The 13,085-nt window shown below is 42.8% G+C and overlaps 2 protein-coding genes across 16 annotated transcripts in view; one reads left to right on the top strand and one right to left on the bottom strand.

The window, feature by feature from the left end:
- The window catches only part of BLOC1S6 (biogenesis of lysosomal organelles complex 1 subunit 6), an 86,138-nt gene extending 77,103 nt beyond the window's left edge, over positions 1 to 9,035 (top strand). The window contains exon 5 of the mRNA XM_089670288.1: positions 8,915 to 9,035. Coding sequence (XP_089526414.1) covers positions 8,915 to 8,956 — 42 coding nt within the window. The 3' untranslated portion in view covers positions 8,957 to 9,035. The remainder of the gene's footprint in view (positions 1 to 8,914) is intronic.
- LOC149468331 (uncharacterized) overlaps positions 1 to 13,085 on the bottom strand; it is a 654,932-nt gene that overhangs the window by 32,812 nt on the left and 609,035 nt on the right. For 8 of the 15 annotated variants that reach the window (XM_089670290.1, XM_089670291.1, XM_089670293.1 and 5 more), the window contains one exon: positions 798 to 915. The exons of the other annotated variants lie outside the window; for them this stretch is intronic. The gene's annotated coding sequence lies outside the window, so the exon portion shown is untranslated. The remainder of the gene's footprint in view (positions 1 to 797; positions 916 to 13,085) is intronic. 15 annotated transcript variants of the gene reach the window in all.

The following is a 13,085-nucleotide window of genomic DNA, read 5'->3' as shown; positions in this document are numbered from 1 at the left end:
CCACTAGTGAAACAGTACACAGCTAATCCTTTGATTGCCCCACATGTTAACCCCTTCCTGTCCAGTGCCATTAGTACAGTGTCAGTGGTTTTTACTAGGGATATCAGTGACACCAAGTCAGTTTACCCAGTGTTTGAATGCCCACTGCAGTCCTGCTAAAAGTCACTGATCGCCGACATTACTAGTAAAAAAAAAAAAAAGCCACTATATATACCGCCATTTGTAAACGCTATAATGTTTACATAAATCAATTAATTTACACGTATTGGGATTTTTTTTAGCAAAGACATGTCGCAGAATACATTTTGGCCTAAATTTATGACGAAATTAGATTTTTAAAATTCTTTTACTGGACATGTTTAATAGCAAAAAGTCAAAAATATTGTTTTTTTTCTCAAAATGGTCGATCTTATTTTTTTTTTTATAGCGCAAAAAATAAAAAACACACAGGTGATCAAATACCACTGAAATAAAGCTCAATTTGTGGGGAACAAAAGGACATAAATGGGTGCAGCATTGTGTGACCGCACAATTGTCAGTTAAAGTAACGCAGCACCGCAATGCCAACAAATGGCATGTTCAGGAAGGGGGGGTAAATCCTCAGGAGGGCAAGTGGTTAAAGTCAAGATCTTTCCTGGACCGGCTGAGTAATGTCAGCTGACAGGGGGTTTTAGAAAACGGGTCACAGGAGTGCTGGACGAACTGCACTACTGTGATTCCCAGAAGTAGAGCCAAACGAGCTTTGGCTTTACTCCTCCTTTAATGAACCCTTAAAAAGAAAAAACTATGGCACTCACCTCAGTGAGTAGACCAAATAGGGGAGAGCTTTGTTCACTTTGGCGTTCTGTCTCTTTCCATTTTCTCCTTCACTGATTGTACCTCAAGTGCGACTCACAAAACCTTGCTCTTCATCATCTGAAACGCAATCAAATAATTCATTACTTTGATAACTCAGTAAAACATGTCATCTGTACAACAGAAGACCCCATTTGTGTGCGGAAGAGGGATAAAAATTAAATTATATCTGCAGCCTATTGGTCCTTTCCCCCTTGCATTGGTGGTCAAAGTAGTGAAAGTTACCCCCCTGCATTGGGGATCACCTACCTGATTACAAGACTTTATTTACATCGTTACATAGTTAGTCTGGCTGAAAAAAAACAAAATTACATCCAGTTAACCATTAATAAAAAAAAAAAAAGTTAAAATCCTATACCCACAGCAAAGCATGATCCAATTTTCTCCTGCAGGGAAAAAAAATCCTTGCTGATCCCCCGAAAAGGAAGTCGGATATTCCCTGGATCAACTTTATCTATAAATGTTAGTATCCGGTTCTATTCTGTGTATCTAAGAAAGAATCCAGGACTTTTTGAGGGAGTCTATTCCACAACTCTTGAGGGAGTCTATTCCACATTTTCACAGCTCTCACTGTGAAGAAATCTTGCCATGTCTGGAGATTAAATTTCTTTTCCTCCAGACGTAAAGAGTGCCCCCTTGTCCTCTGTGATGACCTCAGGGTGAATAGCTCTACACCGAGTTCACTATATGAACCACTGATGTATTTATACATGTTGATCATATCCCCCCTTAATCTCCTCAAGAGAGAATAAATTCAGTTCCTATAATCTTTCCTCATAGCTGAGCTCCTCCATGCCTCATATCAATTTGGTTGCCCTTCTCTGTATTTTCTCCAGTTCCCCAATGTTCTTTTTGTGAATTGGTGCACAAAACTGAACTGCATATTCCAGATGAGGTCTTATTAATGATTTGTACAGCGGTAAAATGATATCTCTCTCTCTGGAGTCTATACCACTTTTAATACAAGAGAGGATTTTGCTCGCTTTATAAACCGCAGCCATTACTAAGCTTGTAATCTACCAGAACCCCCAGATCCTTCTCCACCATTGATTCCCCGAGTTGTACCCCCCCCCCAGTATGTATGATGCATGCATATTCTCAACCCCCAAGTGCATCAGCTTACATTTATCAACATTAAACCTCATTTGCCACATAGTTGCCCAAATAAACAGTGCATTGAGGTCGGCTTGTAAATTGAAGACATCCTGTAAGGACGTTATTCCACTGCACAGCTTGGTGTCATCTGCAAAGACTGAAATGGGATTTTTAATCCCAGAACCTATATTGTTTATAAATATATTAAAAAGTAAGGGTCTCAGCACTGAACCGTGGGGTACACCACTGATGACCTGATCAGCGGCTACATCCAACTGACTGAAGGGGCTGTTCACCTGATAGTTTTCCACCGAGCTCCTTTAACAAAAGTCAATTGAACATTCAATTTTTGTCAAGCTGGAAGATGTGGACAGGGGCAGCATGAATCAGCTGAAACTCAAGCCATACATAGCAGCAAAAAACACCAATTATCCTGATAGAGTAAGGAAGGCTAAAAAACTATATAAAAAACAACTTTTGGCTATACAAATACTTCAAATGGACGACTGTCTATTTCATAATTGTCTAAACTCCCTGCACCATAATTTTCTGATTTCCGAGTGATGAGTGAAAAGCAGCTGACAAAGACAATTAGAAAACACCAACAAAAATAGGGATCCTCACATATGTACAATAAAGACTGCCGTCAAGAGACAACTTGCAGGGGTTTCCTCGGCCTGCTCACACAGGGAAAAAAACAAAACAAAAAAAAGAATATTAGCAGCTAGTTAAAATAAACTACTAAATAAAAAACCTTTTGTTTCCCTTCACACGGGTGAGCCAATCAGGTCCCCCTGTCAGTTTTTCAGCTGGAATTAAACCAGAAATTCTATACAAGTCTATGGGCACTATGGTTGCCACCTCATCCCCTTAAACCTGAACACATTAGTTACACAGGTTCTGTGGCTGATTAAGGTGGTCATTAAACTCACCTAGTGCCTTATCTGTATTAACTCAGCCTCAGAACCTGGGTATATTAATATGTGTTCGGTTTTAAAGGGATGAGGTGGCAACCCTAATGGGCACATGAATGTAAATAGTCGGGTGTCCGTTTACATTCGCTTACTTCTGAGTCCAACCATTTCTGGGGGGAAAAAATCTAAAAGTCTGAGCCTTTTTCCATTTTTTCCAACAGGACGGAACAGAGGACATCTAAAGTATATGGCTGATAACAGATCTAATATGGATCCTGAAAACTCATTTTTTTTAATGGAGCTAAACACTGAACAAAAACGTAGCATCCATCCTGTTCTGCTCAATGCAGTGGGGGGTCTATTTAAGGTGCCCGTGTGAAAAGGGCCTTGGGCTGTATGTATATTGTACGGTGATTTTTTTTTAGGCTTTCCAAATGCCCTTATTACTCATTGAGCCTGGATTCACACCTACAGTTGTGGCCAAAATTATTCAACCCCCACTGAAATTGAGTGTTTTGGCCAGTTTGACATTGCTTTTGATCATTCAGTCATCTTGCTTACATTTACATTAAAGAGGCACTTGTAGGTCAGACAAATATAACATAACAGTTATAATGAAATAACCACAAATGTCTTTTCTGTGCTCACAGCATTATCAGTTTTATTCAACCCCCAAGTGACATTCAATCTTAGTACTTAGTACAGCATCCTTTTACAGTTATAACAGCTTTTAAACGTGAAGCATAGCTTGACACAAGTGTCTTGCAGCGATCTACGGGTATCTTCGCCCATTCTTCATGGGCAAAGGCCTCCAGTTCAGTCACATTCTTAGGCTTGCGCACTGCAACTGCTTTCTTTAAGTCCCACCAGAGGTTCTCAATCGGATTTAAGTCTGGTGACTGCGATGGCCACTCCAAAATGTTCCAGCCTTTCCTCTGCAACCATGCTCTAGTGGACTTGGAGGTATGCTTGGGATCATTGTCCTGTTGAAAGGTCCAACGTCTCCCAAGCCTCAGGTGTGTGACGGACTGCATCACGTTTCCATCCAATATCTCCTGGTACTGAAGAGAATTCATGGTACCTTGCACACGCTGAAGCTTCCCTGTACCTGCAGAAGCAAAACAGCCCCAAAGCATGATTGACCCTCCACCATGCTTCACAGTAGGCAAGGTGTTCTTTTCATCATAGGCCTTGTTCTTCCTCCTCCAAACATAGCGTTGATCCATGGGCCCAAACAGTTCTAATTTTGTTTCATCAGTCCACAGAACACTATCCCACAACTTTTGTGGTTTGTCCACATGGCTTTTGGCATACTGCAGTCGACTCTTCTTATTCTTTGGAGACAGCAAGGGGGTACGCCTGGGAGTTCTGGCACGGAGGCCTTCATTACGCAGTGTGCGTCTTATTGTCTGGGCTGAAACTTCTGTACCCACATCTGACAAATCTTTTCTCAGTTCCTCAGCAGTCACACGGGGACTTCTCTCCACTCTACGCTTCAGGTAGCGCACAGCAGTCGAAGTCAGCATCTTCTTTCTGCCACGACCAGGTAGCGTTTCAACAGTGCCCTTTGCCTTGAATTTGCGAATGATGCTTCCTAAGGTGTCTCTTGGTATGTTTAACATCTTTGCAATCTTCTTATAGCCATTGCCCTTCCTGTGAAGAGAAATCACCTCTTCTCTTGTCTTCCTGGACCATTCTCTTGCCTTCACCATGTTTGTAACCACACCAGTAAATGTCTAGAAGGAGCTGAGTATCACAGTCATTTTAAAGCTGCCTAATTGGTGCTTATTATGCTTGATTGCTGCTCGGTGACATCCACAGGTGTTTTCAATACCTGATGGAAAGCACCTGTATGAACCTCTGTTCTTCAGAGTGGTAGTCTTTAAGGGGTTGAATAATTGTGGCAATGAAGAAACCACATAAGAACCATTTACTACTGTATTACATAAACAATTGATGTCATTTTAGTTGCATTTGGGTAGTTACAACGTCCTTGTAGGATTTGATTCTGAATACAATTCCAAATGTACACTATAGTCCCTAAACCCCTTTACAGCATTGGGGGTTGAATAATTTTGGCCACAACTGTACATGATTTACCACACATGAATTTCCACTGAAATAGAAGATCAGCATAGAACTTCAGCTGCTATAACTCTGTATCGGCAAATCTTGACAAAGGTATCCTCTCTGCTTCTTTTTTTCCTCATCGCATGCTCAGAGTGAATTGTCCAGGTTTGTAAAAGTTTTCCATTAGCGCAACAAATTAGGCACAGAATTTCATTCAACTAAAGGGAAGTATGTGCAGTAACGTCTACTGATTACAAGACTGCTGTTTACACAGCCATCAGAGAAGAGGAACACATCAGACTGGAGAGAAGAGGGACATCCCAACACAGCCTGGGAAACGGTTTAAATGAGCAAAATAATATGTCAGAAAAGTGTATGTAAGAAAAAAAGAAAAATACATTTCTTCAGTATATATCGTCAATACATACACACCTCCCCGTGGTTTATCCCTATTGTTTTCCATGTGCCCTGGTCACAGCAGATCGCTGGTGTGATGTACACTGAGGAAATATACAGACATGCTGCATTTTCATACAGTGGAACAAATAGGAACTGCATGTCCCCACACAGCACTGCAGTGCAGAGATATGGATGAAGTGGGACTATGTGACACTTCACCAGGGGTGTTGACATTTTTGAAAAAACTACTTGTCCAGGGACTAAATTGGGGCCCCAATCTACTTGTCCCTCATGACAATCTACTTGTCCAGATAAAAAAACAAAAAACAAAACTTAACCAAAACCATATTTAAATCTGAGGTGATTTTAGGAATCTCTGGGGATTTTAAAATCAAGAGGCTTTATGGCGACTTAAACGTGTAATATTTTTAACATTGTGCTGTATATCTCCTCCTCCCCTCCCTGCCTGTCTTCAGCACCACACCCGGGGACTAGCAAGGAGGAGAGACACCTTGCAGTGTGATGGACAACGATTGGCTGCTCATCAGGAAGGGGGGGGGGGGGGAATCAGGGCTTATACTTTATCCCTTTCGCTGCCAGAGCCGTTTTTGAGTTTTTTGCACATTTCAAAAATCATTTTAGGCCGGAAGATTACATAAAACCACCAAACATTATATATTTTCTGAAAGCAGAGACCCTAGAGAATACAATAGTGGTAGTTCCAATTTTTTATGTTGCAGGATTTTACCGCAAAATTTTAGTACAAAAAACAAGTTAATTTTAGGGCACAAAAAAGCAATAAATTACCCTATTTTGTTTTGTAAAATATAAAAGATGATGATGAAGTGAGTAAATAAATATCCAACTTGTCAAACCTTTTGTGTGCGCTCGTGAAATGGCGATGAACTTCAGTACCCTATATTTTCTATAGGTCAACACTTTTAAAGCTCCTTATAAGTCATCAATTTAGCGTTACAAAGGAGGTCTGGTGCTAAAATTATTGCTCTCATTTTGGTTTTATTTTCAATCACATAGGGGACAAAGTGATGATTTTTGGTGACAGGTTCTCTTTGAGACATCCAAGACCCTGGATGTCTCCCCTCTGCCCCACTGAATGTAACGCAGTGCACATCGCACCGCATTACATTTTTTCTGGGGATTGCATTACAATCTCTCAGCAGGGACCCGGGTCAGCGCAAGAAGGGGAGGGGAGTGGACTCGTCTGCTATTCTACCTCCCCTCTAGCAAACGGCGAGCCGGGCCAGCAGATGGGTAAGCGGAGCCCAGGAGACCTCACACGGGAAGGGGGGGGATTGAAGGTGCGCAGAGAGGCTTTCACTATGTGGAAGCAATCGGCCCTAATGCTTCCACCTGATAGGTGAGCCGCGCAATTGTCATTCAAAGTGTGACAGTGTTGAAAGCTGAAAATTGGCCTGGGCAGGAAGGGGGTGAAAGTGTCCGGACTTGAAGTGGTTAAAGCTTTACTTCTACTCTAATGACATTCACAACTATTACACTGGCTCTGGATGCCATTACTCCCTATGCATCTGTGACTAAGCTGGGCCAGTCCTTTCTTGGCTGTATTGGCTAATCAGCCTCCAATCCTCATCACCATTAAGCTGTGAGCTTTTCATACAAACTGAACATTAATGACACTGACAACTATTGAACTGGCTTCGGATGCCATTATTCTCCATGTATCTGTGATTAAGAAGATCCCTTCTAGATTGTAAGCTTGAAAGAGCAGGGCCCTCGAACCCCTCATGTATTGTATTGTATTGGTATTGTTCTGTCACATGTTCTGTCCCCCTTTGTAATGTACAGCGCTGAGCAAACTACTGGCGCTTTATAAATACTGTATAATGATAATAAAATAATAATTAAGCTGGGCCAGTCCTTTCTTGGCTGTATTGGTTAATCAGCCTCCAATCCTTATCCCTATTAAGCTGCGTGCTTTTCAAAACCGCCTATATTGAAGTATCTTTATTGTGAATAACAGGGATTTATTTCCATATTGGCACCGATCTGGACGTGTATAGCCCTCTATTCATAATGGGGTTTCATTTGAGTTCCCTGTCATATATCTATGCCACTTAACCTCCCTAGTGGTCTGATTATGTCAGTATTTCTGTGCTCAAAGCGGTACATTTTTTTGCATGGAAATATGTTGTTTTTTTATTGTAGGCCTGTAATTCCAAGGAATAATTCACTGAAATCTGTCCAAACAAGAGTCTAGTAAATCCCAGAGCAACGCTTTAGGGTAATCCCGAGTGTAGCTCAGGGTTACCGCTTTTGGTACTGAAAGTTAACCCCGAGCTACACTCGGGAATACCACCAAGGAGGTTAATGTGCTGTTAGTTTTATGAAGGCCTTGGTCTGTTTGGTGAGTCCATTTCCCAGAGCTCAGTTACCTGCCTATGTGGCTGAATACGTGTGTTCCCGATATATGATTCTCTGGATAAATGACTCATCAACTTTGCTCATTTAAGACGGAGGGTAGTTGTTTAGCGATTAATTTGTTACTGTGTGTGGCCCGGGTCATTTTAAGGTGATAACGTTATCATACCTCATTTTAATGTGAATGGAGGATCTGTTGGCCTAATAGGTCTAATATATTTTTGTGAATTTAATAAAGCTGTTGGTTTTATTTATACCGCTGTTGGTTCTCTTTCAAAACTTCTTTCTTTAGGGGGTCTTCTGGATCCCCCAATATCTTTTTCTATCTGTTGTATAATCAAAAAAGTGCGCTGTCCCTTTAAAGTTGTGTGAAACGTATGCAAATCACCAAACGTGAATAATAGTATAAATTGACAAACTGAACAAATATAAAATTCCTATTAACGAGCAGGAAGCACAGGGCCCACTAAAGGACGTTGGGCCCTCAGGCCATCCTCATGAAGATTGTTTCTGATTGTTTGGTCAGAGACATTAACACCAGTGGCCTGCTGGAGGTCATTTTGTAGGGCTCTGGCAGTGCTCATCCTGTTCCTCCTTGTACAAAGGAGCAGATGCCGGTCCTGCTGATGGGTTAAGGACCTTCTACGGCCCTGTCCAGCTCTCCTAGAGTAACTGCCTGTCTCCTGGAATTTCCTCCATGCTCTTGAAACTGTGCTAGGAGACACAGCAAACCTGGCAATGGCACCTATTGATGTGCCATCCTGGAGGAGTTGGACTGCCTGTGCAACCTCTGTAAGGTCCAGGTATTGCCTCATGCTACCAGTAGTGACATTGACCCTAGCCAAATGCAAAACTAGTGACAGTCAGAAAAGATGAGTAGGGTAAATGTCAGTGGCCTCCACCTGTAAAACCATTCCTGTTTTGGGGTTCGTCTCATTGTTGCCCATCTAGTGCACCCGTTGTTAATTTTATTAACACCAAAGCAGCTGAAACTGATTAACAACCCCCTCTGCTACTTAACTGACCAGATTAATTGACTTGATGTGCTATTCTATGATTAAAATGTGTTTCTTAAAATTTTTTTTGTGTGTGTGTAAGTAATGTATGTAGCTGACCTCATCTGGGATTGATTTTTCAGCAGCTAATTGTGTACAGCTGAATGGAGTCTTGTCTTCCTATATTAGGTGGCTGCAGGATCGGTCCAGCAGGTTATGTATAAGAGCTGAGAGAGGCATGAAACTCGTCAACCTGGAGTCCCCCACTGTGATCTCTATGCTTTTGAGTTCTGTGTTACATAGATGTACTGCAATAAAGGCGGTGTTTTTACCGGAATAAAGCCATTCTGATCTTCTTTTGGATTCTAGAACTGTTTTTAATTTATAGCAAGAAAGAGGTACTTTTGCCTGAGAGTGCACTTCCCAAAAAAGGTTTGTTGTATTGCTTTGGGCAGCCTGTGATTCCGTACACCAGTGTTCACATATAATTGCAGCATCCCTTTACCCCTTGTTCACATATATGTGGCCGTGCAGGCACAGGCACGAGAGCCTATTCATTTGAATGGACTCCCGTGCCAAGCCGGGAAGAAGTCCCTACACTTCTTTGGAAAACACAGCCCGCACAGGAACCTAGGTTCCCAGTACGATTGCATTTTCCAGTGCAGGTGGTGTGACATTAGAACTAATGGCACCCGCCTGCAGGTCCGCATTTCTCTGTGCGGGTTCGCAGTGGCACCACCCGCACAGATGTGAACCTAGGGTTAGACCATGGGCCCTCAACTTGTGGCCCTACAGCTGTTGTAAAACTACATGTCTCAAGAGGCATTTCAAGGCTGACAATTACAAGCATGACTTTGTGCTAGCCTTTTCATTGATGGAACAGTTACTGATGGATTTCTTGTCTTGTTTTCAGAAGCGAGCACTTAAATTGCAGCAGAAAAAACAGGAGGAAAATTTTAAGCAAGAACAGCAACGTGAGCGTGCGCTGGGGAGAGAAAAACAATTAACAGCCAAGCCGGCTAAAAGAACATGAAATGAAGGGCATGTCTGGCCCGATCATAAACTCTGCATCCATTTAATTAAGGAAAATCGGTGCTGATACTGTTCAAGCTGAAAGCGGTTATCAAAAATTCTAGTCTGCGTTTTTTATGCTTTTAAACATCCAGTCCAGTTTTCTGCTTGCACTGACTGAGCACAAATTTCAAAAGCCTTTCAAGATAAGTGTGGGTGCAATCGTTGTGTATGATAAAGCACATGAAGAAAGTCTAAGCAAACCGTGAAGAGAATGTAGTAGCTGGAGCATGAATTCTTTTCTTTGTGTATGAAAGCACAGACTACTTTTTGTCATTACTTAGTGAGCTTAGTATGAAATCTGAGATCATAAATCTGGTATATACTGTATAGGGCCCAATCCATAAAACCCTGGAATTCTGCTGCCATCTACTGGCTGACATCAGGAAGGCAGCTTACAGTATTTGTAATCATATGTCCATGGTATTCAAGATAGGCGCTAGTCCCGCTGTCATTTAAATGAGGCAAAGATCTGCTTGCACAGTATTAGACATTTTTTACATACCTTATAAAACTCCAGGACTGGAGTTGTCTGCATATTGCTTGCTGCTGAACTTATGCTGTATGATAATCCGTATTGGTCAGTGTGAGACCCATTGCACTATTTTTGCCTGTTACATGATTGTAGACTTATGAAACGTTTTAGAGTTGCAGAAACAAAGGAGAAAATTGAGATCAATTATACATCAGAACAACCCTTAGTTTTACCCTGAGATCAATGTTTGCAGGCTATAAAAATAAAAGTAATGCCCGTTTCTGTGGTCAACAGTCATGCACATGTGAAAAAATTAAAAAAAAAATAGTGTGTGTGTGTGTGTCTGCTCTTCCTCAGCATGTCATAACTGTAAATTCTGGGAGTGGGAATACACACCATACTACTCTCAAAGATTTCCAATAAGCAGCTGTCAGTTCTAAAAACCACCTAAAGGACCACCAACTGGTCACCAATGTCCTACTCTAAGATATGTAGTGCCCCTCTAGTTGTCGCTTTCCTTTATGACTGTACAAGGGAGAGCTGCTGTTCATTAGTCCACAATCCAGCCATCTCTGGGGCAGCCAGTTGGCAGCATAATAGAGCTCATCAGTGCTCCCTATATATGGTAAGCTCTTCTGGGTGAAATGCATCAAACTGAGGCTTGGCCTGGTTGAACGTTTGGTGATCTTGTCCAGAACAATACAGTCTGTTTAAATCCCATGTCATTGTAGTGGGGCCAGCTTCTTTGTTTACTTTAATGCAAAAAGTTTAGCTTTTGAATCCTTCTAATATATAGAATGGATTTCCCATAACTTCCTGTCCTGATGGGAAATGAGGGGTACTCTCCCCAATAGGGACACAGGTGGCAATGCAGATCAATAGATCAGACAGAGGCTCTAATATAAATATATATTTAGAAAATGGTACAGCTTCACATTAGATGTTGCTTGACTTGGGTCTTAGGTTTTATTCATCTTCTAACTATTCACAAGCAATTAAATAGTTGCTATCAGTAAACATAAAAGGTTTTATATTTGTTTTTTGAAATAATTAAGGTGTATATCTCTGTGACAGATTTGTACCTGTACATATCTTCTGGATGCATTCTTTCTTTTTTAGCCTGGGTGACACCAATCTTAGATTATTGTGGCCACCTTGTGAATTCTGAACTGAAAAAACGCTAAATGCACAGATAAATGACATAGACCTCAGCTGTTTTACCTGCCAAATGATTTTATTACTGTCCCTGCAGTCCTTACATTTACACAGCTCTTCCATACCACACAGTCCTGTCTTTTTTTTTTCGTCAGATGGACCGAAACATGATATCCCAGAGGTGTTCTATTGGATTTAAGTCAGGCGAGCGTGGGGGTCATTCAATGGCATCAATTACTTCATCCTCCAGGAACTGCCTGCATACGCTCGCTACATGAGACTGGGCATTGTCATGCACCAGGAGGAACCCAGGACCCACTGTACCAGCATAGGGTCTGATAAAGGGTCCAAGGATTTCATCCCGATACCTAATGGCAGTCAGGGTGCCATTGTGTAGCCTGTAGAGGTCTGTGCGTCCCTCCATGGATATGCCTCCACAGACCATCACTGACCCACCAACAAAACGGTCATGCTGAATGATGTTACAGGCAGCATAACATTCTCCATGGCTTCTCCAGACCCTTTCACATCTATTACATGTGCTCAGGGTGAACCTGCTCTCATCTGTGAAAAGCACAGGGTGTCAGTGGTGGACCTGCCAATTCTGGTGTTCAATGGCAAATGCCAATCGAGCTCTATGGTGCCGGGCAGTGAGCACAGGGCCCACTAGAGGACGTTGGGCCCTCAGGCCACCCTCATGAAGTCTATTTCTGATTGTTTGGTCAGAGACATTCACATCAGTGGCCTGCTGGAGGTCATTTTGTAGGGCTCTGGCAGTGCACATCCTGTTCATCCTTGCACAAAGGAGCAGACACCAGTCCTGCTGAGGGGTTAAGGACCTTCTACGGCCCTGTCCAGCTCTCCTAGAGTAACTGCCTGTCTCCTGGAATCTCCTCCATGTTCTTGAGACTGTGCTGGGAGACACAGCAAACCTTCTGACAATGGCACGTATTGCTGTGCCATCCTGGAGGAGTTGGACTGCCTGTGCAAACTCTGTAGGGTCCAGGTATCGCCTCATGCTACCAGTAGTAACGCTGACCCTATCTAAAAGCAATACTAGTGACAAACAGTCAGAAAAAAGGAGTAGGGAAAAAAATGTCAGTGGCCTCCACCTGTAAAACAATTACTGTTTTGGGGGTCGCTTCATTGTTGCCCATCTAGTGCACCCGTTGTTAATTTCATTAACACCAAAACCCGTATCCCCACGTATGCCGTAGTGGGGAGAGGGCAGAAGTGAAGGGGCAATGTAGAGCTGTTTTGGGGGGGTGGGCGGGTAGAGGGAGGCGATTTTTGGGATGGAGGAGAGGAAAACGAGGAGGAGAAGTGCAGGTGGCATGCTGGGGTGAGTGCAGTGCTGTTCGGGACAGGGGAGGTGAAGGGATACGGGTCAGGGCGAGGTGATGTGGAGAGTCTATATCACCGTGGAGGAGTCCACTAGAGTCCTTCTGTAGGGGGAGAGTGGGAGTAGAGTCCAGCAGCTGGCTGGCTGCAATCTGTGGGTGCAGTATGCTGGCGTCCGAGGGGGCATCAGTGGGTCTGGTGGATCGGCGAGTGGAGGGGACTTGGGTGCGATGTTGGGGGGCGTTGGCAGGCAAGGTGTCTGGTGATGCTGGCGGCTCGGTGACTGGAGATTCGCTGGGTGGTCCGGGTCTGGGAGAT

Source organism: Staurois parvus, unplaced genomic scaffold (genome assembly GCF_062004578.1).
Source record: "Staurois parvus isolate SC_StPar_1 unplaced genomic scaffold, SC_StPar_1.0 ptg000089l, whole genome shotgun sequence".
Taxonomy (NCBI): domain Eukaryota; kingdom Metazoa; phylum Chordata; class Amphibia; order Anura; family Ranidae; genus Staurois; species Staurois parvus.
Note: the sequence above shows the minus strand (reverse complement) of the source record. Positions and strands in the feature narration are given on the sequence as shown.